The following is a 27065-nucleotide window of genomic DNA, read 5'->3' on the forward strand; positions in this document are numbered from 1 at the left end:
TGTATCATTAGCGAGATCCATTTTAACAGTGTGCAACATTTTTTTTTTTTTTTTTTTTTTTTGTTTTGTGTGTATGCCTGTTTTTTTGATTCATTGTTATCATTCCTAATAATATCTAACAAATTTTATGGTGATAATGTCAGCAAGAAAATTCAAGCTAGGGTCTTAAAGGTGAGGATGTTAGATAGCGTGACGACGGCTGCTGTGGGGTATGGGGCGAGTTGCATGTCTATATTTGTTTTGTATCCCTACCGGGACTTAACGAAAATTTTTAGCATTAATCCTATTACTCGTCTGGACCCAATTCAATACTCTTGGGTGCGGTATAAGGGGATGATTTTAAATCCATCTCAGCCTTTAATTCTTGCCTTTCCATGGGGTCTTCTCTATGGCGGGTTTGCTCTTGGTTCGGGTGTGCTGACGGGTGCGCTCGTCGCTGGAACGCTTCATGGAATGGGTAAGGTAGCTGTTCGCACCGTTGCTCGTCGTGTTGGTGGCCCACGCAGCAGGTACGATGGAGTGGTCTATAAATCTCTTCTTCACTGCTTACAGGCGAGCACCAAGCAGTATGGAATTCTATCTTTTTTTTCTGGAGCTTCCGCCACTGCCCTTATTTCAACGTTATGGCACGGCGCGTCGTTGGTTGCACTACAAGGTTCGAGACATGACGGCTTTTTTGAGGCATGGTGGGACGCCTTTCGTGTTCATGCTCTTTTAACATTTGCCACAAACCCAATACGCAATACTTTTCGGTCGGCGTTGCACAGCAGGGAGCGCGCTGGTGGCGTGTGTAACTTTTCAGCTTTTTTAGCAGGGGAAGCTGCAATTTTTAGGGAAGCGGGAGGTGTGATGAAAAATATGTTGCGAACAATGGGTCTTCCCTTTTTTCTGGAGGGCGTTCTTAGAACGACCTTCAAGTCATCTGTTCCATTTGGATTTACATTCGCATTGTTCTTGGCATTCGGAGGGTCTCTTCCTGGTCAGGGAGGGAGAGACAACGACGGACACCGATACCATCGTCATCATATGCCTCTTCGTCGCTTTGTTGTATAAGTCTTTTCTTAATTGTCGGTTTTTCTGATCCGGTTTGGGTTTATTTTTTGGCTATTTGTACGGCTGTGCCGGCACGCCCATGAAAGCACCTTGGTACTATTTTTATTATTATTCTGTCACGTATATTGATATTTATATAACTCTTTTTTTTTTTTTTTTTTTAATAGTATAAGGTTCTCAGTAGGACACAATCACCATGTTACGCCGCTCCATTGTTTGGAAACAGATGCAGAATAAGGGGCCAGCACGGCCCGGCCCCATGCTGTACGGCTGGGGACGTACCGAGCAGAAACGTCGTCTTGAGTATGAAACAGTGGAGAGCAAGTACCACAAGCGTGAATTCAACAAGAACTGGGATCTTGCCGGTGTGGAGCAGCGTTACACGGACTTCATGGTGGTGCGTACCTACTTCTCTCTTGGGACACGCTGGGGAACATGGGTTTACAACATGCTTCAATTCTACGTTCTTGCGATGCTTCCCGTTTTTATATTTATGCACACATTTCACAAGAATGTGGAGTGGTACGACGAGCGTATTCGTCTTGCCGCTTGGTGGTAGGGCAAAATGATGTTAGGAATTATAATATGAGGAATTGACAGCACAAACTCTGGGTGTTAGGCGTTCTTTGTAAGTAATGTATTGCTTTAGGAAAGAGAAGGAAATACACTGATTTCATTTCATTTTATTTTATTTGTTGTTGTTGTTGTTGTTGAATTGAGATGTGCTTTTCCTTGTTTCATCAGAGTTGGCTGAAAATTGCGTTTTTGCGCGGCTTTTTTTTTTTTTTTTTGCTGACTTTAGCTTTTTGTGTAGGCTTTAAATAGATGGGGTTGCTGTCCATAATCCGTAAAACAAAGCGGAAGGAACGTGAAATGCGCATCCTGATGCTTGGCCTGGATAACGCAGGGAAGACGACGTGTATTAAGAAATTTTGCGGAAAGGACACAAGCTCTATTAGTCCCACGCTTGGGTTTCAGATCACCGCCTTCTCTCTTCATGGCTGTACGCTGAACATATGGGACGTTGGAGGCCAGCAATCGTTGCGAAGCTACTGGAGAAATTATTTTGAGAGTACAGACGGCTTGATTTGGGTGGTGGATAGCAACGATTTGGCACGGCTGGAGGACTGCAGGAAGGAGCTTCATGCCCTCTTACAAGAGGAGCGGTTAGCCGGTGCAAGCCTATTGGTATTTTTAAATAAGCAGGACTTACCTGCGGCACTATCTCCAGTAAACATTGCACAACATTTAGACATTGACACGATTAAAAAGGGGAAGCGGCACGTTCAGCTGTGCGCATGCAGTGCAAAGACGGGTGATGGATTACTAGAAGGGATGGAGTGGATCGTGCGAGACGTTTCCAGTAGAATGTACTTTGCGAGCTGATTCCTTTTAAAAATATTTTTGGCATTTTTGGCGTTGTCCCCGTTAAATCTTCTTAAAGGATTAAATGAGTGGGTGCTGTGCACTCTTTCTCTTTCTCTCTCTCTCTATATATATATATGCTCATTTTCGCTATTTTTTCTGCCGTCTGTGCGCTGGTGGCGCGGGATAACAACATGGAGCCTCGGCCTTAAATAAAAAGGGGGAAACAAAAACAAAGGCACAGTAAACAGAAAAGAAGAGAAAAAAAATTAACAACGAGAAGAATCAAACGAAAAGAAAAAGAAAAAAAAAAAAAACACAGCAGATAAGGGTCTAGATAATGGACTTCCTGCATCATGTTCAGGGGATTGTTGTTCTCAACGAACTAGGTGGCCGCGTCTTCGCCAAGTACTACATCAATGCAGAGATGCAAACTGCTGGTGTGCTGAATACGATGGATAAACAGCGGGCGTTGGAATTGGGCATTCATGCCGCGGCTCGAGATCCGAAACGCGGTTGCAGCAACTCCATGGATGGTGACGTCATGATTCACGGAGGCCACACTGTATTGCTGCATGTATGTGAAGACATTACATTTGTTGTAATCGGCGATGGTAGTGAGAATGAATTAGTGCTTCACAGTGTTCTCCGCGGCCTTGTAGACGCCCTGCGCCAAGAGTTGAAGGTGTCGGACCTCAATCTGCGGACATTGTTGGGAAAGTACGATGCGGTTCTATTAACCGTGGATGAGCTGGTGGACGAGGGCATTATCCTTGAAACGAATCCAAACAGCATTTGCCAAGATGTTGTTCCGTTTGTTTCCGAATCGGGAGGCGAGGCGGCCCGCAAGGCGTTGGACAAGGTCAACAAGTACCTTAAGGATACTTTGTAAGGATTTGCTGGAGGGAAAAGGAAGCAAGCACCAGTTCTGGCTCTTCCAGTTACGAACAGACATTATCTTGTGCCGCTGTCTTTTTATTCTTTTCTTTTTCCGTTTCTTTGTTTCTATGGATACACACGTGTCTCCCTCGCCTTTTCCCTATGTGAGTGTGTACTTATAGATTAACGCTCTCTGTTTTTTTTTTTTTTTTTTTTGCTATCTTTCCCGATTCTTTTTTTTTACTCACCCCCTCTTTTGGCCAGTCTGCAACGTGAGTAAGGAGAAAAAAAGGGAAGGATGATGAGACCCACGGCACCACGCTACATGGCCCAGGGGATCTGGGCCGGATTTCGGTACTACTTTGGTCACTTCTTTTACCCTAACATGTACCGGGAGTTTCTTTCTGTCCAGAACGCCCACAAGGTAGAGCGTGCCCTGCGTATTCAAAGCGCTATCAAGGCAAACAAGATTGACTATCGTGCCTTGTTGGCGTTGCCAGTGACTGATCATGCTCATCCATACAAAATGGAGTACCCGTGGGAGAAATTGATTTACACTGACTCCCGGGATCTTGGTTTATACGGGAAATGGTACGCCAGCAAGATTATGTGCTTTTATGAGGGTTTACAATACCACAAATACGGTTGCCTGCAGGATGACCTCATCAACGCCCACGGTTGGTGGAACCGCGCCGCTCGCACTCGTGCGCCACAGGACAAAATTGTGCATGGAGACCGTCGTGTTATGCGTGCTCGAGTGCTGCGTGACAAGTACATTTATGAGCCAAAGAGTCGATGGGTACACCCTATTGACAACGTCGCATACTTTGGCCCTTATGTAATGATGGTGTGTGACGAGTGGGAGGAAAAGTGGGGATTTTTTGCGGGCCAAGAAGTGGAATATTAGGATTTGGGTAGGATGAGAAGGGAGTTGCTGAGGAAAAGGGGAGGGAATCATTAATAATTAGAAGAGTTTTTTCTTCTCTCTCATTTCCTGTATCTATATATGTATTAGGAGCTGTATTGGCAACTTGGTGGAGCATCGGCGGGGTGTTTGCGGCGCGGACCTCTGCAAACTTCCAAAGGTGGTAATGGGAATTTGAAATAACTTGCCAATGGACATGACTCAACAGACGAAAGCGGTAGCAACGATACTATGTAATAGCTGTTGTTGTTGTTATTTTTATGTTTATTTTTATTATTGATACTTCGCTTCGGTACTCTCTCTGTTTTTTTTTTTCTCTCACTCATTCCCTCTTTATATATATATATATATATATATATATATATATATATCGTACGTGTCTTTTTGTTGTTGTTCTCAACTTCACGTTGGCTTTTTTTTTTTTTTTTTTGACTTGGATTGTATCGGACGGCCCAATAACAATAATAATTAAAATAAAAGTGGGGAAATGGAAGAGGGGGAGGTGGGAATGTCGGATAGTGTTAACAGTGTCCGCAAGATCACGTTGCGGGCTTCCAAGGGTTACTACTTACTGGCACATGAGGCTGAGGAGGCGAGGCGGCGTCGGATTGAAGAGAAGCGGCAAAGGCGTAAACAGGAACTTCAGGAGCAGCAGGAGATTGAGTGGAAGGCGTTTCAGGACGCGACAAGGCGCTGCTTGAAGGATGCTCATTTAATTACCACGATGGAGGAGCTTCAGTTTAGAGAGACTCTCCACAGTAAATATAGCGAAATATGCAAAGCACATGAAGAGGAGATGGAAGCGTACACGGAAAGGGTGGTGTCGGATGAGGCACGTCGACCCATGACGTTGTCTCCACTTCTCACATTGACACGGGCAAGAGAGAAATGCTTGGCATCTGCGCGTCTTTACGGCGAGGCGGCAAAAATGCAGGCGCTCTTCTCACAATTGGAGGAGTGCGAGCATAAAGCTGCTGAAGAGCACAAACAACAAATGGTGGAGAGAAAAGTACGTGAAAAATGGCAAGAAATTGAGAAGAGGAGTTTTTCATCGTATCAGAAGGTGTTTTTCGCGCAGCAATTGAAGCACCTACAGTCAGCTGAAAGAATGCGCGTGATTGAGGCGAACCTGCGGCACAAGGCATCTGAAATGGCTGTATCACACCACAACCAACGACAAGCCTTGCACCTGCCGTTGCTGGATATCCGAAGTTCCAGCAAGGCTCACCAGCTTAGGAGTTCTCGTGGGTCTCAACTCAAACAGAAAGTGAATGGGGACCATTACTACGTTCCTTCACTTTGCGATATGTACGGTAGTTCTCTTGAACATGAATAGGTTTACAATACATGGAACCTATGAGATGGTATGTATACTTTATGCCTAGTTATTTATTTTATTTTCTGTGACTTGTTCCGGTGGAGTTTCCTCCCGGTAATGCCTTTCGGTTATGATTGGATCCAGGAGGAGGGAAAGACAATTGGAGTCCCACTTGAGGGAAATAACGCCATGTGTGCATACGTTACATGTATTTTTTTTCCCTTTTACAATATCTCTTTTTGTTTCTTTTTTTTTTTTTTTAATCTAAATTTTTTGTTGTTGTTGTTCTTTTCTGAGGCTAAATTGTCTAATTTAGTAGCCGAGGGGGTAAACCTTTGCGCGTAGTCAGCCAATTTGGAGGAGGGAGAAACGGCGCACATCTCCAAAGAAACTGGGGGTGTGCGGATGCAACGCGTACCGTCTGCTGACCGTGTGGCTTCTGCCTTACGCAGTCGGTTTGCGGTAAACGACACAAATTCCCCTGATGAGCCGTACGTAACGTTGGATAATAATGCTGAGGGGGCCACACGCAGTTCGCAGCTGCTTGAATACGCGGGCCCCGTTGTATTGCCTCTTTCGACCACACAGGATTCCATAGCAAGAAGAATCAATTTCTTTAAGAAATGGTATTTATTGATGCATGTAACTTATATATTTTCTATTGCATGCATTGGTTCCCTTTTATTTTACGTGATGGAGGACGAGCTTGCGTACATTGACGCATTCTTTATCGCCATTTCTTCTGTCTGTTGTTGTGGGTTGCAGACTGTTGATGTTGCGACATGGAAGAAGAGCACAAATATTTTGCGACACTTCCTTATGATTGGAGGAGGGATGGTTTTTACCAGTGCCCATCAGCCGCTACTGCGAATATGGATGCTTAATAAGATGTGGCCTTTGCTTGAACCACATCGTGATGACTTGTTTTTAGAAGGGAGATTGCGTGCCTCAAGACGCAAGTACGCCCAGAGACTTTGGCACACCTCTGTCATTTGCCTCCTGACACCGTTATTGTACTTTGGTATAGTAAACGTCACACTTATTTTTCTTCTTGCCGTATTTAATCAATCTAATTTGAGTTTTCTGGAGATTGTTGAAATGGCCATTGCCTCCTTTCACGGTTCTGTTTTCCTACCAATGGAGCAATACGTTAGAGACCCCGCCGTAGTGCTGACGGTAACAATAGGGTGTGGACTGGGATTTACATTGTTTCCAGTGGTCTTGCGTGGTTTTTTATACGCGGAGTGGTTTACTTTTCGCCTTGTGAGGCGTGTCCGCAGGCGACTGTTACCGTCACCACACACAGATCTTGAAAGCCCATTGGCAGCTCCACTGAGCGAGGATTTTCCTCTTCTCTTTAGCCTACAGGAACGCGAGGGAGATGTTCTCCCTCACGAATTTGATGCGGTGGATGATATGTTGCATGTGAATGCTTGGGACAAGGGATTTCGTGACATTTTAAAAAATAAACACCCTGTTTCATTTCACGCCTTTTTATTTGTGCGCAGCGAGACTTTTTATCTTGGGGTGGCGTGGTGTGTCATCACCCTGGCACAGTCTATCCCTTTTTGGGTTCAGCAATGGAGCGGGGATGGGTTGCTCGCTCCGTTTCCCACAGCATATAAAATATTTCTTTCCGTCTGTCAGGCAGCTGTTGTGCGATTTGCTGCTGCTTCATTTATTTCATGTCTGGATTACAGCAACGCACATATTGCCATTACGATTTTTTGCATGTTTTTGCCTGCACTTCCTATTCCTACAGATCGTACGTACAGGAAATGGAAGCAGGTATTTAGTGCCTCCATGGTGCGGCTTTTCACCTCCCGACTTTTTTGCTTGTTTTTGGCCATTTTGTGTCTTCTTTTTGGGGAGGAGGGATGGCTGACTCAGGAGTTAAAGGACTCGCGTTTTGATGTCATGACACGTTCATTCTTTGAGGTGATCAGTGCCTTTGCGGGTTGTGGATTATCGTTGTCGATTCCAGGGACGAGAGTATCTTTTGTTGGTTCTCTCGGAATGTTTAGTAAACTGGTCGTCGCTGCTGTGATGCTTGGTGGCCGCCACCGTACAGTGGATCTGGGGATTGACCTGGGGTTCTCTGTACTTCAAGCGGATCAAAAAATGCCATGCAGTGTTGCGAGACGTGTTTCTCAGTCCTCACCTACGCAAATAAACGGCATCTAACATGCTATTAGGGGTGTTTTCTCTTCTACGTCCGAGAGCTGTATTCGCTAACGGTTATCTCTTTTCTGTATGTACATTTTTGGTGGCTGAATTTTTTATTATTCTTATTATTCTTACTATGTGTATGCTCATAGTTATTTTAGAGTGCGTGTGTTTTTGTGTTAAGCCCCTCTCTTGATTTCTTTATATAACCTTATGTGTTTGTGTTTATCTGGTTGTACGTATGCGTTGTTATTCCCTCCCCTGTATATATGGCATATATTTGTACTTTCGCTTCCTCCCCTCTTGTCTTAGCGGGAAGAGCACATAAAATAGGGAGCACGACAGTGTGTCAAAAAAGACATACAAACACACATAATTACTAAATTATTTATTATTATTATTATTATTATTATTATTATTTTTACAAGTGATGGCGAAGGCACCACCCGGACCCGACTTCTCTCGCGTTGCAGCGGAAGTGCGGAAGCGCTTGGGTAGCTTTGGTGATGTTACCGGCCTTTTGGCTCTCGTCGGTTTTACCGGTATTGTCGGGACGGGGCTCTACAAGTCTGTTTACTTCGTGGACGGTGGGTGTCGTGCGGTGAAGTTTAACGCCATTACGGGCATGAAGGATAAGACGTATGGGGAGGGGGCAAACTTTGCTATTCCTTTTCTTGAAACACCGGTTGTGTTTGACATCCGTAACAAACCCACGGAGGTGATGACGGCAACAGGGAGTCGCGATTTGCAGACTGTTAATTTGGCGGTTCGTGTCCTCTACCAGCCGAGTGTCAACAACTTATCACACGTCTACCGTAACCTGGGCATGGAATACGCAGAGATTGTGTTGCCGTCTCTTGTCAATGAGATTATCCGTGCGGTTATAGCGCAATTTAACGCCTCCGATCTTCTTGTGAAGCGTCCTGAAGTGAGTCACCGCATCGCTGTTATGCTGGCGGAGCGTGCGAAGCGATTTTACGTGGACATCACAGACGTGTCGATCACCCAGATGAGCTTTGGGAAGGAGTACACCAGCGCCGTGGAGGCTAAACAAGTGGCGCAACAGATGGCAGAGCGGGCCAAGTGGCGTGTGGAGCAGGCGGAGCAAGAGAAGAAGGGTGCAATTCTACTTGCGGAAGGTGAGGCGGAGGCGGCTAAGCTTATTGGTGACGCGGTGCAAAAGAATCCAGCCTTTATTACTTTACGCAGCCTGGAGGCGTCACGTGCAATTGCTAAAATGGTGAGGAAGAACGGGGCTGGCACGTTTTACCTGGACAGCAGTGGCCTGACTCTCAACGCCAACGCAACTGGTGGCGAGGGGTCAGCAGACGTTCATGGCGGGCGCCTGTAAGAAGGAGTGGAATGAAATGAAAACAGGAGGGTTGAGGGGGTTGAGGGGGTTGTAAGCAATGATCTATCTATATCTATCTATATTTCAGAAGACATACTTGACCTTGTCTATTTTTTCGTTGTTGTTGTTGTTCTCTCGGGACGTTTGATAGTTCGCGGAGGGGACAACATGAGGGAATTCTCTGGGGAATATTCTTTTTTTTTTTTTTTTTTTCTTTACTTTCTAATGTGCGAGTATCACATGTAATATAAATAAATAAATAAAATTGCATATTTATCTTTTTCTTTTACGGCTACTTGTTTTATTTATAGGAAGCATCATTATTCATTTTTGGTAAGGGTGAATGAAGCCGCGGGATATATGGAAGCTGATGACCGAGATGGTCTCTCGATCGCTTCAAGACTCTTTGATAAATTCACCCGAGTTGATTCTTGAGGAAACGTTAGAGAATTGCACTGCACTTGACGAGGAGGAGCGAGTGCTGGTTCGTGAAACCGTCTTGGGTACCCTGCATTTTGAAAAGGTCTGTGAGGGCATTTTGAACGGGTACGCGGATTGTCTGCGACGCATTTTGAGAGATAAAACTTCCATGTATATTGCAGCATATTTGATGGTTTTTCAGTACACCGTCTTGGGCGGCCATCGCATACGTGAACTTCTTTATCGTTGCACAACCACACCGCGCCTTTTAGAGTATCTGGAGTACATGCTGAATCCACAGAGCCTCATGGAATACTCCAGCCCATACTGGAACAAGCATTACGATATGAACTTTATCACGAGTACGATCCTCAGGCCCTTGTTGGAGATTACTCCACACGTACGGAAGGACGTCATTCAGTGGTTATTAGATAAAACAGCTGCCCGGGTTGTGAGAGACGATGAGACGGAAGATGTCAATATACCAACGACGCGAACCGTGGCAGCGCACGCGCCGCGGGTGAAGAATGACCTGGACGAACGTCCGGGAAAAGTTCCCCCAGCAGAGGTACGGGCAATGCTGCATACAATCCCTGAAAAACGACCCCCACGTATCGACTTCACAAAGGCACCGGACATTGTTGCCAAAAGCGGGTGCAGTCCTACTGAACCCATCGGCTTTAGTTTTTTGACACGAGAAAGGCGGCAAAAAGCAAATACGGTAGAACAGCCCGCGTGCCAGGCCGAGTCTCCCAAACCCACACGGAAAGAGTGGCGGCAGATGCTTTACAAACCGGTTACCGTACATATGACGGCAGGTGCAATTCGCAGAGAGGCACAGACGTACCTGAAGCGGATGGAGGAACGGAAGAAATCCCTTGGGGAGATGGAGGCAGTGCTGCGTAATTCCCAGGAATTCGAGGTCTGGCAACGTCAAGAAAAGGCACGGGAGACCCAACAGCGTGAGGCTGAGCTTTTGAATCGTAAGGCGCAAATTGAATTTGCCAGTCATAACGCTGTGCAGAAACGAAAAGCCGTTGAGGAAATGAAACGCATGGTGTCCTCTCAGGTGCGTGCTGACATCGCCTCACAGTTGGAGTCTTTTTCTGCGGAGAGGGATTGCGAAGCTGCGAGACAACGCAACCAAACAGCCAAGATGCGTCGGGAGTTGGAAGTAAACCGAAGGAAGGCCGTCGAACAGGCACAGCGGGATCGTCTCACCGCCGCAGCAAATGCCAAGGCAGAGAACATGCGACTCAGAGAAGATGCACTCGAAGAGGAGGAACGAATACAAACGCAGCGCATCATTCTCATTCAAGAAATTCGTCAGTTGCGGGAGCGCAATCGTCAGCGACAGGCCGAAATTCAGGAAAGGAATATTCGGTTGCAGAAGGAGAATCTAGAAGACTCCATGTATGGTGGAATGGGTATTTCCATGCTAAGGGAAAAGCTTCGCCAAGCGAAGGAAGAAAGTGCTCAGCTGGAAGAGGAGCGACGGGCTCATTTCGGTGCTTTGCGGCAAAAAGAACGTGAAAAGGTAGAGGCTCTTAGTGTCCTTTGCGCAAACTGGCGTCAAAACACGCGCCGCGCGAGGGATGAGGAGATGAAGAGCAAACAACAGGAGGCTGCGCGGTTGAAGTCGAACAAGAATGAGGAAGATGCAAGACGGGCTCTCTTGCTGTGCGACGCCTTGAAGCAAAAACGAAAGGACAGGCGTACGGAGTTTTTTGCCCTGAAAGCGGAGGAGCGAAGACGCAATAACGAGCTGCTGCTCCTTGCCAAGGGTACCTCGGACATGGAGGAGAAACACTGGTCACAGCAGGAACTTGGCGCTATCAATCGTCTTACGGTCCGTCAGAATAAAGAGTTTCGATCGGGCTTTTGATGATTAACTTTATTGAGCCATTACCATTCAACTGCAATGCAGGGTCTTTTTAGTTGTTGTTGGTACTTTATGTAAAGTTCATTGTGTGATGCCGGGCATCCTTTATTATTATTGTTAATAATTTGTGCATGTGTGTATGGGGAACATCACGGGCTCTATCTGTTTTTTTTTTCTTTTTCAGCTGGGTGCATTGAAGAAGTGCGTACCGTGTTTTCCTTGTGTTTTTTTTTTCTTTGTGCGTGTGTCTGTGGCTACAGTGTGGGGGATGGGATTACAGCTTCAAGGAGGATAGGCAGAGTCAAATTTATTAAATGCGAGCCGGCAATCACCCTCGTGAAAATACAAGAATAAAACGTGTACCACACACGACTCGCCGGTTATCTGTGTATCCATACAAGGACCAGCACTTTATTACTGCGGGGAGTCCGGTGCGACGGTCGCCGAGGAAGAATAGGGAATTTTATGATGCCTCTCGGAGGACACTCCCACGTGCATCAATTCCAATTTCTAACGAGGCGACGGAAGCCGATTTCCCCCGCAAAGAATTGGAGGAGATTGCAGCCTGGTTAGCCAGCGACGCAATATTTTTAGAGATAGAGTCCCTTGCAGCAAGGACCCATGTCATGTGTCGTCAAGAGGAAACATTGCGGAATGACACTAACACGGCGGCGACCGTGTATTCAGGAAAAGGCTCTGCGACACGAAAAAGATGTCTGCGGCGGGAGACAAATTCATCAGTGCCATCTTTACCATTGGATGAGGAGGCGTACGCACGGCAGATATTTGATCGAGATGCACCAAAGCAGCAGGAAGGAAATTTTTCTCGTGAACCTTCCACACCGCCCGAGCCGTACGTTGGAGACACGGTGGCGCAACCCGCAGGTGGACAAGGCAGCGACGTTGGTGCAAAAATAGAGCAAATGATTTCCTTGCAACAGCTTGCCTATGGCAAATCGGCTTTGCTGCAGGAGGCGGATGATGGAGAGAAGGAAGGTTCCAATTCCCCCACTGTTGTTGAGTTGAAGGAGGAAATTCTGCAAGGCGATTTTAACGCGCGGTCATCGTCGCATTCGTCACCGTCTATGGTGCAGGTGGGCGTCTCGGTGTCTGTGGCCACGGGGGCAGAGAGCTCACTGGGTGATGGGGCCGTTTCACTTCGGGATGCTTCACCACCGCGATCTGGGACGTGTTTTGTTCATTCGTCGTGCAAAACGGATCTTTACAATGTGGTTCAAATCCCACGGGCACACTACATCTTGTCTGAGGTAAATTTCTCCCATTGGTAGAGTGTTCGGCTATCGGTTTTCTTTTTTTTTTTTGTGTGTGTGTGTGGTGTTGGTAGTGGTGGAAGATTGGCAAGGTCTTTTTGATTGTTGGAGGGCGACTGTCCTTTTGGTACGTTGTGAGGATGCGTTTTTATTTGTTTTTTATTTTTTTGAACCTTTTTTTTTTCCCTTCTCTCTCTCTATATATATATATATATATATTCCGTTTATTTTTTTTGTTGCATGACGTTTAATATGGCCGTTGCTATCAGTGCCTACGCGTCTTCCACTGTTAACTAGCGGGCAAGGGGTCAGTATGCTGCGGCGAATTGGGGTTACGCACGTCGTATCCCCATTATCGTCCTTTTTCTCTTCTGTTGCAAGTGCTCGACGTCTGCAGATGACGGCCGTTTCTGCTTCGCAAGCGAGGGAGCACGCTGATGCACCGGGAGCTGTGGAGATGAATTTCCTTCAGGCCATTAATTCCGCGCTCGACCTGGCGCTCTCCAAAGACGAAAAAACGGTTGTATTTGGAGAAGATGTTGCCTTTGGGGGTGTTTTTCGATGCACACTCAATCTGTCGAAGAAGTATGGCTCACAGCGGGTGTTTGATTCTCCACTGAGTGAGCAAGGGCTTGTGGGGTTTGCCATTGGAATGGCCTCTGCTGGGTGGAAGCCCATAGCGGAGGTACAGTTTGCCGATTACATATTTCCAGCTTTTGATCAGATTGTAAATGAGGCGGCGAAGATGCGGTTTCGCTCCGGTGGCCACTTTCACTGCGGGGGTCTCGTCATCCGGTCACCGAGCTCTGCCGTCGGACATGGGGGGCTTTACCATTCGCAGAGTGTGGAGGGGTTTTTTAACCACTGCGCGGGCATAAAGATTGTAATGCCATCCACACCGTCGGACGCAAAGGGTTTGCTGCTGCAGTGTGTAGAAGAGGAGGACCCGTGCATCTTTTTTGAACCCAAACGCCTTTATCGCTCCATGGTGGAGCCAGTGGACCCTGGATATTACACGATTCCTCTCGGTAAGGGAAAAATTCTGTGCGAGGGGAGGGATGTAACGATTGTTACGTATGGCGCACAGGTGGGTGTGGCAATGAAGGCCGCCGAGCGCGCCGCTCAGGAAGGCATCTCGGTGGAACTCATTGATCTCCGCTCTTTAAAGCCGTGGGATCGTGAAATGGTGACACAGTCTGTACGGAAAACAGGTCGAGTAATTGTGACTCATGAGGCTCCCAAGACAAGCGGGATTGGCTCGGAGATTGTTTCTTGCATCACACAGGATTGTTTCCTCTCTTTGGAGGCTCCACCCATGCGCGTTTGCTGTCTTGATACTCCCCATCCTCTGAACGAGCAACTGTACCTACCAAACGAACTAAAGGTTTACGAGGCCATTAAATTTATTACGGGTTACTAACCGCGACATTTGACTGCTTCACATCCTTTTTTTTTTTTTGTTCTTTTGTGAAGTTTTTTTTTTTTTTTCTGTTATTTTGTCTGCGTTCGTGCTGAAAAGTTTGTGGTGGGGTGAATGATTGGCGATGAAATTATCTTAAGCATTTCATCTTGTTGGGTGTGTAAAAAAGACGGTGCTCAACGAGGTGTATCTGTGTCGGCAGGGAGGGTTTGAGCGAAATCGAAAGAGAGAAGGAAAGTTGTGCCGTTTCTATGCGTTTTTTGCGTTCATTCTTTGAACGCGGGGATGTTTTTGGCTTTCTTTTTTTGTATTCTCCTCTAATTCCGTTTTTTTGTGCTTTTGCTTTGGAAGATATGTAGAATGGGGGAGGGGGATGAGTAGGACGGCATTTTTACGGCGGAGGGAAGTTGACTGCTGTCAGGGTTTCTGGTTGGACGAGGTGAGTTTTGGTTTCTCCCCGCGCCCTGTGCGGAGAGAGCCCGATGAGAACCCCAACTCAAGTCACATGAGTTCAGGTCGTCATTCCCTTGTTGTTGCTGAGCGCATATCGGGCGACCCCCAGATTAACAAGAAAAAAAAAACTTACACAGAGACTTTGCCTTTGAAGGAGATTTCCTCCTACGCGCAGGAGAATGCCACCGAGGAAAAGTGCGACGTGTCCCCAAAATGGTACACACATCCATTTACCAACGTCCCACCGTCGCCGAACCGATGACGGCCGAGAGTCAGACCGCCGAGAAAGCGGACGACGCCCCGATAAGATCACCACCGGTTGAATTTTGCCATCCGGCATGCGGCTTTTAGCGCCACAGCAGTGACGGATTGATCCACCGCCGCACGACACGCCATGGGTGTCGACCGGACATAGTGAAAATCGGCCAACGTGAACTGTGCGATGAAACAAGTCCGCATTTACTCCGCTGCCCGGCTCTTCAGGCAATCGTAGAAAAAAAAGAGAGGTGAACACTGTAGAAGTGAGGAAACTGTGCTTCACCAAGAGGTTGGCGCAGTTTCTTCTCGGCGTGTAAATGTTCTCTCCCAGCAATCTTTCCGCGCAGCGGGAAGGCGCGAAGCCCTTGGTAGGTGCAGCATAACGTCGATGCTCGTGGAAGACCCTTTGCTCTTTTCTTAATTTATTGACTGCCAGGTTTACGGAATTATTGCTTTTTTGTTTCATTGGTTCTTGGCAACAACGGATTATTGAGCAACCGCGCCAGCCCGAGGGAGGATGCATAGCAGACGTGTGTTTCACTCCCTCCGCCGCAACTCCCTCTCCACGTAACGGGGCTCTCCTTCACATCTCTACTTACTGGGCGGATGTGCTTGACGGTGGTGGCTGGCGTGCGGGCCATGGGATTCATTTGAAAAAAGTCAATGTAAAAGAAGTAACGCCCGCTGCACGGTGTTGCGTTTTTTGTGTGGGTTGCGGCGCCTCCTCGTCGTATTGCAATGTTTGTTGGAGCGCTTGTTGTATTTTAATTGTGCTTGCGCTGAGCAACCCACTTTTTTTGGCCATGGCGGCTGCAGTGGGGATCTGCGGCTGCGTGCTCTTCGCACTTGTGGCATCTTTTGCCGTTGCTCCCTCGTTGTGTTGGTGCGGGAGTGAGCGAGCGGCTGCGTCGGTGGAGTTGCGCCCCAGTGGGAGAGGAAAGGCGCTGACCGCCGCTGACGGTGACGGTCTTTGCTGCAGGCGGTCTGACGGGAATACGTCACCGGTGTCACAGTTAACCGAGATGGATGAGGGCCGCACTGCGTCTCTGTCCCCTCTCTTCGTCCTCTCAGTCCACTGCGGTCACAACCGCCGCGCGGCATCTGCACGACTACCATCCGGATCTCTGTGGGCCAATCAGACTGTGCAATCGGCATGGACCGTTTTCCCCGTGTTTGAGTGCCGCCGCCGTGCTTCTTTGTGTTTCCTTCTTTGTGCGATGCCGTGCGCGCCTGGTGCCGCTGCTTGCTGCACAATGCCGACTCGCGTGAACGAGAAACGATGCTTTGACTGCTGGCGACCGGCGAGCTCTCCACCCCACTTACGCACCACCAACACCAACACCTTTCGGACGCGTTTGATGGCTGGCGGTTGTAACGCTGCCACATGGTCTGCCTCGGCTCTTGTGTGTTGTGCACGGCATCGGGACCGCTCTGTGATGCAGCCATTCGGTAACAGGGGGGGTGCCAGTGGTCATGTGGCTTTTTGCCGGGGTTCCGCCACTCGGCACGGTGGCTGTACGGGGTTGTGTGGGATGTGCGAGGGAGATGGTGTCACTGACTTTATTGCGTCTGCGCTGCTTTGTGTCGACGGCTGTAATTTGATGGTTATTGTGTATGACCGGATGCCTCTGCGTGCCACTGTGTTTGTTTACTGTTGTTGCTGCCTCTTATTCCTTTTTTGAGCGTGCAGTTAGAGATACTTTTGATTGACCATCGCAACTATCGTTTCAAGGTGTTAGGAATTAATTGCTGTATTGGGACTAGTAGCAGTAGTGGGATAACGATCTGGCGGAATCGTGTTTCTTGATTCGCCATCTGTAGGAAGGGATTTGCTAAACAGGAGGCACGGTCGACGGGACGAGAGCGACACACCACGACAGCCCTGTTGGTACCTGTTTGGGTTGGTGGATGTGGTCTGCGGTGGGTGCGTGTCCGCGCAGCCGGCACCGTGTGCAGCGCAGGGCCATTGCGGCTGTGCGTGTGGCGGTGCTGTTTTTGTATTGGCGCTGTTTGCTGCTGCGGCGTGGATGCCCGCAGTGCATGCGGTGGTGCTGCGACTGCGGGGCGGTACGGTGGACAGAGCCATCACGGTTGGCCGCGCCGTGGACACGGTGCTGATGGACGGCGTGTACATCACGAACGGCGTGGCTGTGGTGTTTGACGTGCCGGCGATGCTTCCCGGCGCGCTGCGCATCGAACTGAGGAACTGCGTGTGCGACGGCGGTGCGCAGATCTACGTGCGGGGCTACAGCGGTGAGCCGGCGAGTGACCGGAGCCTGGAGGTGAGCGTGAGCGGGCTGTCCGGGAGCTACTGCTCGCTCGTGTTTTTGCACAACCTGCCGGCACACACGAACGTGACGGTCCGTGACTCGACGATTGTGACGCCGGGGCCGATGCGCTACTCCCAACTGAGCGGGCTGACGGACGCGGTGGCGTCGCCGCTTGTGCTGCACGCGACGTCGCTGTTGCAGTCGCAGCTGCGTGTGAGCAACACTGTGCTGAGGTTGTTGCAGGCGGGCGGGTCGGCGGTGCACGTTGGCGGCGACGTGGACCTGCTGTCGAGCGCGGTGGTGCTTGACGGCGTGTCGCTGGAGACGTCGGGCGGTGCGACCGCGTTCGCGATGCATGTGGCGTCCTCGACGCGTCTCAGTCTGCGGAGCCACTCGGTGTTATCCGTGACGAACGTGTCGGTTGTGAGCAGCGGCGGCGGCTTTGTGCTTGGCGAGCACCTTGCGCTCTCCGACTCGGTGCTGCGCTTCGTAGGCGTTGAGGGGTCTGTTGCGTCGTCGCTTGTGCGCTGCGACGGTGGGACGGTGGGTGCCGGCGGGTGGGTGGACCTGCACGACGTGTGGGCGGTGGGCGAGGCGTCGTCGGTGGCGTCGCTGTCGGGGGTGACGCTGGGCGGCGGCGCCGTGTCGATTGCTCGCTGCGCTGCCACCGGCGCTACGATTGTCTCCGGGCTGGCGATCACGAGCGGCGCCGTGTCGGTGCAGTGCAACCGTGCCGGCGGCCGGGTGCTGCGGAGCAGCGGCGACTACCGCATGGCCGGCATGCCCTCCGTGAGCGTGGTGCCGTGCGACGGCTGTGCGGCAGCGCTGGCGTGCTTCGATGCGCTGACGGCGTCGTTCTCCGACTGCGTGTGCAGCTGCCGCGCCGGCGGCGTGGGCGAGGCGTGCCTGCCGTTCCACGTGCCGCCTGCGAGGGCCGGCGGCGGTGGTGGCGGTGCGGGGGGCTGCATGAGTGGCGTGACGCTGACGGAGTCGGTGACGTTCGGCGACGGGCGTGCGACGGCGTGCTTCGACTCGGCGGTGTTCAGCGGGCCGATCACTGTGGCGGTGGACCTGCGCTCGATGGATGCGTTCGCTGACGCGCTGAACGTGACGCTGCGCCACTGCGTGCTTGCGGGCGGCGCACAGCTGCGGATTGGTGGCCTCAGCGAGAGCACGGCGCGCCTGATGCCCCACGCCCTCGTCAACATGACGAATGTGACGTCGCTGGAGGGCACGATCGTGCTGCGTGGCGCGATGCCGCTGCACTCGAGTGTGCTGCTGGCGAACTCAACGCTGCGTGCGACGGTTGGCGGGTCGCAGTACGTGCCGACGACCCCTGGCCACGAGGGATTTCGATACGGCCCCGCGCTTGTTCTGGACGGCGTCCGGCTTCTGTCGACGCGGTTTGTCATGACGCGGTCGACGCTGTTGTGTGGCGGGGAATCGTGCGCTGCGATCTTTGTGGAGCGCGGCTTTGTTGTGAACCTCTCCAGCGTCTTCTACATGGACAACTGTGTCCTTATGTCGAGGACGCACGTGATGTACGCTCTTGCGTCGGACCTGCGTGTTGGCGGCGGCTCCATGTTCTCCATACAGAACAGCTCGTGGAGTGCGCCGAGTACCGAACACTACAAAGGCGCGTGTGTGTTTGGAGACGTTGTGGTGGATGGCGGCAGCGTGCTGCAGATTGTGTCCAGCACTTTCCGTCTTGGCTTCGCCATGCTCATTGCAAACAGGCTGACTGTGACTGGTGGCAGTTGGCTGGTGCACCGCAACAACGGGTTCCGCACCGCATACGTTGTGTACGTGGCCAAGGAAAATGGCGTGGCGTTTCGCGACGGGAGTGTGTGGTCGATACTTGACAACAACTTCACGTACGGCTCGTACTCGTCAACAATTGTAAGTATGACGAGCAACTGGTCACCGCCATCCGACACGCGCCCGACCATCTACGGCATGTGCAACGAGGCAAGGGGCTCTCCTGTGACGGATTACCAATACGACCTCAATATTGGAGCACCCGTGAGGGTGTTGGACTGTGGCGCGTGCACCGTGGACGCCGTGTGCTTCGCTGCGAGGACGAGTGGCATCAGCGGCTGTGCGTGTGTGTGCGCTGCTGGCGGCTACGGTGGCACTTGTCTGCCAGCTGCTGTTCCGGACGGCCTTGGGCCGCTTCCGCTCCCCGATGCCACCGACACGGAGGTCCGCTGCGTGCGCGGTGGCAGCATCAGCTCCGTGGATTATCCTGGTCCCGGTGTGCGTGGTCTGTGCTTTGTCAGCGTGACCTTCACCGCCGCGGTTTTTCTGGACCTGTCGTATTTTGACGCGCCACAACAGACACTCAACATCACGCTGCTGCAGTGCGTCCTCATGAGCATGCTGATTAAGGGGAGTGATGCACGCGTGCGCGTGAACGTGACATCCTCGATTTTGGATTCTGGCGCTTTGGTGTTTGAGGGTGATTTTGGCGCGAGTTCCCAGTTACTGGTGGTGGGCAGTGTGCTTGTGACGATGTCGTCTTACGCCATTTTATTTTTGAATTTTTTTTGGGGGGTGAACTCGACGCTGCTGCTACTCGACAACAACATTGAGGGGAACAGTTACGCGGTCTATTTTCCCAATGCTGCTGTTGATGGTGGCGGGATCATTGTGAAGGGAAACACGCTGAGGGTAACGGGGGAGAATCGCGGTATGGAATCAGCCGTTTGCGTTTACGCCGTTGCTTTGAGGAACGGAGGCTACCTTGACCTGGAGAACAACACGATGAATGCGGTGAATGGCGTTTATCTTTTTGGGGATACCTATGTGAGCTCCGCGGGGCTGCTGCGAGTGGCGGACTGCACCTTTGCTAGCAGAGCGGAGTTTTTTGAATCTGCGCCTTTGTACTTGGAGGGCTCGGTGACACTCGAAGGAGGCGCGCAGTGGCGTGTGGAGGACAACAGCGTGAGCGCAGCCACAGTGATAGGTATGCCTAATTCCAAGCACAAAATGAGGCTGTCGGGCAGCGGCACCACTGTGGTGCTTGCAAACAACCGTCAGGCGGACTCGAGGAGCTTTTTCGCCAAATTTTTACCATCGAACATTGTCGTTACGTCACCCGCGCGGTTTTTGGTTGGGTGCAACCTGCAGGGCGATGAGGAGGTGTCGTGCGACGGTGTGTTTCCGGAGGAAGTGGTGCTTTTCAGGTATGGCACATGCAACGAGGACGCGGCGTGCTACATGCCCGGAACGGAGTCGGTGGACCGCAGCTCGTGCTCGTGCAGCTGCAAGGACGGATGGCGTGGCGCGTCGTGTCTTCCCTTCGAGGTGCCCCACACGGTTGTGCCGCCCGTAGCGGAGAGAGCCGTTGACGGCGACACGAGCTGCGTTGTGAACCAGACGCTGACGAGCCTCATGCTGAACATGTGGAAGTCGCACCACTGCTACATGGGTGTGACATTCAGCGGCGTGGCACCCACGCCGACGTTCTTTCTCAATCGTATGCCGCTGCATCTCGCCATCAACATCACGCTCACTGGGTGCACTTTCCGTGAGGGTGCCGTGCTGCAGTTTGTTGGGGAAGTTGCGGCGGTCGAGTCAGCCGGCGTCCTGATCCGCGTGAGCCAGACGGTGATGCGGTCCTCTGTCGTTGTGTTTGCACTTGCCTTCCCGCAGCACTGCGACATCGCCATCACGGAGGTTGATGCGGTGCAGTCCTCCGAGGTCCAGCTGCCCGACAATAGGATGAACATGCTGAGCGTTGTGGTACTACAGAACGTTGTTTTGAGCGTGTCCTCGCTTTTGGTGAGCAATGTCAATGCGCATGCAACGAAGCGTGATGCGTTTGGTTTGTACTCGATTGGGACGCTGACGCTGGTGGAGGGCAGCTCGCTTTACACGCGGTACTGCAGCTTCGATGGATACGAACACCTGTTTTACGTGTACAGGCTCAGTGTGAGTGATCACTCTGTTTTTGCGCTGCTCAACAACACAATGGCCTCCGGAAAAAGCCTCCTGTATCAGCACCACGGATTGAGCGTGTCGGATCACAGCGTGGTGCGCGTGGTGGGGAACAGCGGCACCGTGTCCTACGCCATTTTTGCAGACGACTTGTGGACCGTTGAGCAGTCAAGCTGGTTGGATTGGCGCGACAACGACGTGGGAGTGGGTGCGATGCTTCAAGAAACTGAATCCATCTCTTTGATCATCGACGACAACAGTGTGGTGACGCTGACGGGCTGCAGGATGGGCTCAACGGGGTTGTATAAGTCTCTGCTATCGCAGGCTGACGCCGGCTACCGGTTCGTTGCTGGGTGCCTGACGGTCGCAGGACGGAAGGTGACGACGGCGGCAGAACTGGAGCTGAACGGCATCACCGACGTGACGACGGTTGCCGCGTGCGGGGAGTGCAAGAAGGAGGGCGATTGCTTTGCTCCGCTGACGACGGCTGTCGTTGACTGCAAGTGCCAGTGCGCTGCTGGAGGGCACGGCGATGTGTGCGTCCCGGCGCCTGTGCCTGCTGGCCCGCCGCCACCGCCACCGTCACCACCCACGCCGTCGCCGCCACCGCCGCCGATTGGTGAGTGCATCAGCGACATGGTGTACCCCGAGGTGGCGCAGGCAGTGGGCAGCGGGCTGTCGTGGCTGTGCTACCGCAACGTGACGTTCAGCGGGGGCGGCATGAGCCTGACGGTGCTGATTGGGGCGATGACGGGCGACGTGGCGAATGTCACGTTCGATGGATGCACGTGGAGGGACGGCGCCGTGCCGTTGCTGTTGGGCAACGCGTACGCCGCTGTGGGGTCGCTGAACATTGTCGTCACCGGCAACACGTTCCGTGACGCGCTGCTCAGCCCGGAGGGTGGGTTTCCACCGCACACGAACATCACGATCAGCGGGAACCGCTTCACGGTCACGAGGCTGATCCCTCGGTCGGGATTGAACGTTGACAGCCCGTCGTGTCTCTCGATGAATGGGCTGGCGATCACGAAAGACTCCGCGGTGGTGCTGAGCGGCAATGTGTTTCAGACCGTGACGGCATCGTCAAGCGCCATTTACGTTGTCGGATCTGCGCTGAGGGTGTCGTGGCACTCCGTGTTTGCGGTGATGGGCAACACGTTTCATATGGACGGCGCTAACAGTAATTTGATACATCTTGAAGGGTCTAGCGAATCCTTTTCGCTGAGTGTACTGAACAACTCTGCCGTGGTGATCCGAGGCAACGTTGTGACGAGGCCGGTGAAGTACTTCATTACATTAATTTGGGCATCACGTGTGGAATCCAAATCAGCGGTTGTGTTTCAGGGCAACGACATGCAGAGAAGCTCGGTTGTTTTTTTTCCAAGATACTCTTCCAACATCTATTACAATTCCTGGCTGCAGCTGAGCGGCAACCTCTGCCGTGAATCCCCATCGGATGCCTTCCTCTTTCTGAACCCCACGGTGAATCTCCGCGACTCCACGGTGTCTGTGTCCGGCAACCAATTTGTGTCCAGCACGGTCACGCCGACAGCGCTATGGATATTCACAGTGTCCAGAGACCTCACAAACGGAGCGATTGTGGCCGCGTGCAACACCGTGAACGGCGAGGAGGAAGCGAACTACGTTATTCCGTCCGTGTACAACGCCACCATCCTGAGCTGCAGCGACCCATGCGCCCTTGCGGCGTCGTGCTTCCCCGCGTACACGACGACGGCGTCGAGTGATGGCTGCGCCTGCACGTGCGCGGAGGGCGGCCACGGCGATGCGTGCCTGCCCGTTGCTGTCCCCGAGCCACCGAGCACCGACGGCGCCGACCTGTGCGTGCGGGACGTGCGTGTGGATGTGGAGGTGAGCGCCGGTTTCGGGACGTCGGTGGCGTGCTACGTTGGTGTGACCTTTGCGGCGGACGTCGTGGTGGACGTGGAGTCGATGTCAGGAGTCGTGCGAAACGTGACGCTGGCGAACTGCACGTTTGTGGGTGGAGCGAGCCTGTACGTTGTTGGGTGGCGTTCCAACCCGCCTGCTAGTGAGCGCGCCGATGTATTGATCAGCGGGCTTGAGTCGCGCTCCGGCGGCGGCGTGCTGGTGGCGAAGCGATTTCCGCCGGGCTCGCGCGTCACCGTGATGGACTCGGTGCTGATTGCAGAGGCGCGTGTTGCGTACCGCGGCGCCTACGGCCTTGGCAACGCCTCCGCGTGCCTCGTGGTGCACAGCGTGAATCTGACGGGGAGCGTGCTGACCATTGCGCGCACGCATGTAGCGGCGGTGTTCCGTGACGCTGTTGGCGTGTTGTTTGTTGGCGGCGTGGCGCTGTCGTCGCGCGGTGCGCTGTACGTGGACGGGCTGTCGGTGCAGACGGCGCTGGGGCTGTGCGTGTCGGTGGAGGGCGGTGTTGCTGCCAGCGGCGGCTCCGTGGTGGCGTTTGTTGACAGCGACTTCCTGCTGTGCAAGCACGCGGTGTCAGTGCGCGGGGCTGTGAGCGTGTCGGGCTCCGCTGTGGCGCTTGTGCGGAGCGACTTTGTGTTGACGGAGGACTACGCGGTGGCGTTTTATTTGGCGGTGAGCCTGGCCGGTGGGTCGATGCTGCTGGCGAAGGACAACGTGCACGACGGCGTCTCGAGGGAGATGCTCTACGCCGCTGGCGCCGTGACCGCTGTTGGGAGCACGCTGAGCCTTGTGCGCAACCGAGCGCTGCTGCCGCGGATGCTGTCGCTGAGCCTGTCGCTTGCGGATGGGGCGCATTTGAGGGTGGCGTGCAACGACGCTGGTGGACGTGTCCTGTCGACGGCGGAGGAGTACGCTGCGGCTGGTTTTGGCGACGCTGGGAGCATCGACTTTGTTGGGTGCGACTCCTGCGACAGGGACACGCACTGCTACGCTCCCGGGACTGCATCTGCGAACATGAAGAACGGTGTGTGCGTGTGCGCGTGCGGCAGCGGCGGGTACGGTGAGGTGTGCGTGCCTGTGGGAGCTCCCGCACTGCCGCCTGCTGTGGGCACTGCGTCGAGTTTGTTTGTCCGTGAGGGCGTGACGGTGCAGTCGGTGTTTGTTGTGCCTGCCGGCGCGAGCGAAGTGACGCTGCGCCACGTTGTGCTGGACGGCGTGAGTCCTGTGCTCTACGTGCCGTGGATGGCGCGGGACGGTGTGCGGATCGTTGTGCAGAACGTGTCGCTGCAGAACGGCGCTGTGCTGTACGTGATGGGCGGTGGAGCGTTGCGCGGTGCGGGGGCGGCGGGGAGCGACGAGAGCGGGCCGGTGGAGCTGTCGGTGTGCGATGTGGAGGCGCTGAACGGTGCGCTTGTGCTGACCGGCACGTATCCCGCGGGGTCTGTGCTGACGATGACCGACTCCCTGCTGGTTGCCACGAGGTCGACGCCGCTTGTGTATCTTCCCGGCTCGCGGTCCTCGCCGTACGCACCGGTGCTGGTGCTGTCGGGCCTGCGGCTCGTGCGGTCCGTGCTGGTTGTGTCCGGCGTGGCCCTTGCGACCGTGATGACTGGTGGGCGGACGGTGGTGGTGGACGGCGCCGTGCTGGAGCTTGTCGGTGGCGGTGTCGCGCTGGACGCGGCTGTGCTCGGTGGCGACGTTGCGTTGTACGCGAGTGCGCGCGTGGTTGCGTCGGGGGGCGCTGTGCTGCGCGTGTCGGGGAGCCAGGTGTACGCCGCGCATGGACTGGTGTTCGACAGCGGTGTGGTGGCCAACGCGTCCGCCGTTGTAGTGAACGACAACGCCGGTGTGCTGACCGATGGCGCGCTGCCGGTGCTGCGGGGGTCGGCGTCGTTTGCGTCCGGATCGTGGCTGTCGGTGCGCGGCAACAGCATCAGCGGCAGGCTTTTGTCGGTGCCGTCGTACCCGCGCGGTGCGGACTTTGCGCAGAGCACGCTGACGCTCCACGGGAACGCTGGCAGCGGGTCCGTTGTGATGGACGGCACCGTTGCGCTTGGGGGCGCCGGCGGGAAGTTCGTTGTGGGGTGCCTGACGCTCAACGGGCAGGCGCTGCAGCCGATGGACTACAGGTCCGCCGGCTTCATCGGGGAATTCCGCCCCGTGGCGTGTGGCGTGTGCGACGCCGACGTGAGCTGCTTTGCTGCTGCGACGAGGGCGATGTCGGGGTCGTGTCGCTGCCGCTGTGCTGAGGGCGGGCACGGGCGCGACTGCCTGCCGGTGTTCCTGCCGCGCGTGGACGGGTGCAACCGCACGCCCGGCATGCCGCCGCTGAGCCACACGGCGACGCTGACGGAGAAGCGCAGCCTGACGCCGACGTGGACGGCGACGCCGAGCCTGAGCACGGCACACTACAGTCCGACGCAGTACGGGCCGACGGAGACCCTGCAGGTGACGGAGACGGTGGCGCTGTCGCCCACGCGGACCCCGACGGCGTCGGTGAGTAGCACGCTGTGGTGGAGCGACGTGGCGTGCCCGACGCTTGCCGTGACGACGACGGCGGCTGGTGGCAGCCTGACGCAGAACGACATCTGTGGCGGTGGGAGCGCCGTCCCGAGACTGCTGATGGTGGCGCTGCCACCGCCGTTTCGGTGGGCACGCGACCCGCAGCTCGGCACGCACCTGAGCTTTGTGCCTACATCGACGGCGCAGCCGAGTGGGTTTGGCGGTCCGTGGGGAGCGATGCTGCGCAACGCGACGTGGGTGCGCAACGCGACGAATCCGTCCACCGTCCTGGAGCTGGCTGTGCCCGTGCACCGCGGTTACTTCATTGCTGCCGACGAGACGCTAGTCATTCGCTGCGATGCTGTGGCTGTGTCCGGCGGCTGCAAGGGTGTGCTGCTTTGGTCCTTCACGATCAGGTCGAACACGCTGCCCGCCGCTGCCAGCGTTCTCTCTGCGATCACCGGCGTCGTTGCGGGTGCGACGGCTGTTGCTGTGGTGGTGACCGGCGGGCTGGGCTCCATCCTGGAGATGCAGGCACTCGGCGTTTTTGCGAGGATGCCATGCGCCTCGGCGCAGGAGCGTGCGAGCACCGTTGCGCTGCCGTACTTCCTGTCGGTGCTCGCTGCCCTTGACCCGCTGTGGATGGTGGTGGGCAACGCGCTGCTCGCCGCTGTGTTCGGGTGCGTGCACTGCGGTGTGACGGCTGCCTTCCAGCGGTGGCGCGGCGTGGACGCGGCGAGTGCGTGGGCTGCGATGCGCTTCCCGAGCCTGACGTACGTCGTGGCGCACGCGATGCACCTCGGCATCTTCTTCGGCTCCGTGCTCGCACTGGCGATGCCCGACGCCCGCGTGCAGCACTATGTGATCGGTGTCGTTGGCGTGCTGTACGGTGTGGCGTTGGCCAGAGGAGGTCTTCTGCCAACGGCATCACTGATTGATAGCCAGTGATTTTGGGGCTGGGAGTTTCTTTGCTTTGAGGAATGGAACGGCGCTGGCTGACCAGGTGCCACTCGCTATCTAATCTGTCCTGGATGGGGCTTAAGAGACGATACGGCCGCGTGCAGAGGAGAGAAAGGAAGTAGGACATTGTGTGGACATGCAAGTGGACGTGTCAGAGCGTCACGATATCCCTCAAGAAGTGTGGATCCCCCGACTTGATGATTCGACCGTCCTGATAAAACTGCCTGGGGTGGAGGTGAGTGCGCTGACTTCCGTTTTAACAAAATTTTCTCCATCTGACAGGCTGCGCAGCTGACGTGGAGGGAAATCATGCGCACCCGTTTCCGGCGGGTGCGATACCGTTTTCAACATTTGAGGGCAACCTCCCCGGTGATGCAGTCCGTCGTTCTCACTTGATTCCCTTAACGACACGACACAACGCGGGGTTGGTGCTGACCCACGAAGGCCTTCCGTTTCGGTTGGAACCAAAACGGAGAGTCCATGAAGAGGCATGCTGCTCGCGGTTGGTTGATGCGTTGCCTGGGAAGAGTCTGAGTGCCACCGTGGAGCATCTCATTCGCTTGATTGCAGAGCCCTCTACACATTGCACAGTTCTTGTGCTCCTGAGTAATGCCGATAAGGGCGGATAGGATGATAGTGTTTCATTGCTGGAAGGCTCTGTGAGGAGGAAAAATATTATTTATTGTTTCTTCTTCCTGGACGAGACGAATCCGTTCTTTGATTCA

General features: G+C 53.6%; 13 protein-coding genes across 13 annotated transcripts, besides 23 other annotated features; all 13 read left to right on the forward strand.

Annotated features, from left to right (window-relative positions):
* Nucleotides 1–13336: a sequence feature (heterozygous, Esmeraldo-like haplotype).
* Nucleotides 39–67: a microsatellite.
* On the forward strand, nt 178–1053 carry Tc00.1047053511469.10 (hypothetical protein, conserved; the record flags this gene model as incomplete). Its single annotated transcript, XM_806990.1, has 1 exon — nt 178–1053. The coding sequence occupies one exon, from the start codon at nt 178–180 to the stop codon at nt 1051–1053; it is 876 nt and encodes a 291-aa protein (XP_812083.1).
* Nucleotides 1182–1219: a sequence feature (AT_rich).
* Tc00.1047053511469.20 (hypothetical protein, conserved) lies at nt 1250–1612 on the forward strand (the record flags this gene model as incomplete). The annotated part of the gene is made up of 1 exon (XM_806991.1): nt 1250–1612. The coding sequence occupies one exon, from the start codon at nt 1250–1252 to the stop codon at nt 1610–1612; it is 363 nt and encodes a 120-aa protein (XP_812084.1).
* Nucleotides 1746–1766: a microsatellite.
* On the forward strand, nt 1879–2439 carry Tc00.1047053511469.24 (ADP-ribosylation factor, putative; the record flags this gene model as incomplete). Its single annotated transcript, XM_807001.1, has 1 exon — nt 1879–2439. The coding sequence occupies one exon, from the start codon at nt 1879–1881 to the stop codon at nt 2437–2439; it is 561 nt and encodes a 186-aa protein (XP_812094.1).
* Nucleotides 2711–2735: a microsatellite.
* Tc00.1047053511469.30 (coatomer zeta subunit, putative) lies at nt 2759–3310 on the forward strand (the record flags this gene model as incomplete). The annotated part of the gene is made up of 1 exon (XM_806992.1): nt 2759–3310. The coding sequence occupies one exon, from the start codon at nt 2759–2761 to the stop codon at nt 3308–3310; it is 552 nt and encodes a 183-aa protein (XP_812085.1).
* Nucleotides 3494–3513: a microsatellite.
* Tc00.1047053511469.40 (hypothetical protein, conserved) lies at nt 3596–4204 on the forward strand (the record flags this gene model as incomplete). Its single annotated transcript, XM_806993.1, has 1 exon — nt 3596–4204. One exon carries the CDS (start codon nt 3596–3598, stop codon nt 4202–4204), a length of 609 nt encoding a protein of 202 aa, XP_812086.1.
* Nucleotides 4464–4537: a sequence feature (T-rich).
* Nucleotides 4557–4593: a microsatellite.
* On the forward strand, nt 4710–5558 carry Tc00.1047053511469.50 (hypothetical protein, conserved; the record flags this gene model as incomplete). Its single annotated transcript, XM_806994.1, has 1 exon — nt 4710–5558. The coding sequence occupies one exon, from the start codon at nt 4710–4712 to the stop codon at nt 5556–5558; it is 849 nt and encodes a 282-aa protein (XP_812087.1).
* Nucleotides 5752–5834: a sequence feature (T-rich).
* On the forward strand, nt 5946–7724 carry Tc00.1047053511469.60 (transporter, putative; the record flags this gene model as incomplete). Its single annotated transcript, XM_806995.1, has 1 exon — nt 5946–7724. One exon carries the CDS (start codon nt 5946–5948, stop codon nt 7722–7724), a length of 1779 nt encoding a protein of 592 aa, XP_812088.1.
* Nucleotides 8095–8130: a microsatellite.
* On the forward strand, nt 8137–9057 carry Tc00.1047053511469.70 (prohibitin, putative; the record flags this gene model as incomplete). The annotated part of the gene is made up of 1 exon (XM_806996.1): nt 8137–9057. One exon carries the CDS (start codon nt 8137–8139, stop codon nt 9055–9057), a length of 921 nt encoding a protein of 306 aa, XP_812089.1.
* Nucleotides 9249–9274: a microsatellite.
* Nucleotides 9301–9324: a sequence feature (AT_rich).
* Nucleotides 9401–11362, forward strand: Tc00.1047053511469.80 (hypothetical protein, conserved; the record flags this gene model as incomplete). Its single annotated transcript, XM_806997.1, has 1 exon — nt 9401–11362. The coding sequence occupies one exon, from the start codon at nt 9401–9403 to the stop codon at nt 11360–11362; it is 1962 nt and encodes a 653-aa protein (XP_812090.1).
* Tc00.1047053511469.90 (uncharacterized protein) lies at nt 11674–12648 on the forward strand (the record flags this gene model as incomplete). The annotated part of the gene is made up of 1 exon (XM_806998.1): nt 11674–12648. One exon carries the CDS (start codon nt 11674–11676, stop codon nt 12646–12648), a length of 975 nt encoding a protein of 324 aa, XP_812091.1.
* Nucleotides 12776–12828: a sequence feature (T-rich).
* Nucleotides 12829–12849: a microsatellite.
* Nucleotides 12850–12868: a sequence feature (T-rich).
* On the forward strand, nt 12944–14050 carry Tc00.1047053511469.100 (2-oxoisovalerate dehydrogenase beta subunit, mitochondrial precursor, putative; the record flags this gene model as incomplete). The annotated part of the gene is made up of 1 exon (XM_806999.1): nt 12944–14050. The coding sequence occupies one exon, from the start codon at nt 12944–12946 to the stop codon at nt 14048–14050; it is 1107 nt and encodes a 368-aa protein (XP_812092.1).
* Nucleotides 13337–13523: a sequence feature (areas merged during assembly that could not be assigned to a particular haplotype. This can correspond to areas where the two haplotypes were merged or to regions with more than two copies in the genome that were merged during assembly.).
* Nucleotides 13524–15753: a sequence feature (heterozygous, Esmeraldo-like haplotype).
* Nucleotides 14077–14128: a sequence feature (T-rich).
* Nucleotides 15565–16443, forward strand: Tc00.1047053511469.105 (uncharacterized protein; the record flags this gene model as incomplete). The annotated part of the gene is made up of 1 exon (XM_807002.1): nt 15565–16443. The coding sequence occupies one exon, from the start codon at nt 15565–15567 to the stop codon at nt 16441–16443; it is 879 nt and encodes a 292-aa protein (XP_812095.1).
* Nucleotides 15754–16305: a sequence feature (haploid, Esmeraldo-like haplotype).
* Nucleotides 16306–25700: a sequence feature (areas not merged during assembly with more than two copies in the genome that could not be assigned to a particular haplotype).
* Tc00.1047053511469.110 (dispersed gene family protein 1 (DGF-1), putative) lies at nt 16789–26328 on the forward strand (the record flags this gene model as incomplete). The annotated part of the gene is made up of 1 exon (XM_807000.1): nt 16789–26328. One exon carries the CDS (start codon nt 16789–16791, stop codon nt 26326–26328), a length of 9540 nt encoding a protein of 3179 aa, XP_812093.1.
* Nucleotides 21535–21585: a microsatellite.
* Nucleotides 25701–27016: a sequence feature (haploid, Esmeraldo-like haplotype).
* Nucleotides 27017–27065: a sequence feature (areas not merged during assembly with more than two copies in the genome that could not be assigned to a particular haplotype).

Source organism: Trypanosoma cruzi, genomic scaffold (assembly GCF_000209065.1).
Source record: "Trypanosoma cruzi strain CL Brener 1047053517127 genomic scaffold, whole genome shotgun sequence".
NCBI lineage: Eukaryota > Euglenozoa > Kinetoplastea > Trypanosomatida > Trypanosomatidae > Trypanosoma > Trypanosoma cruzi.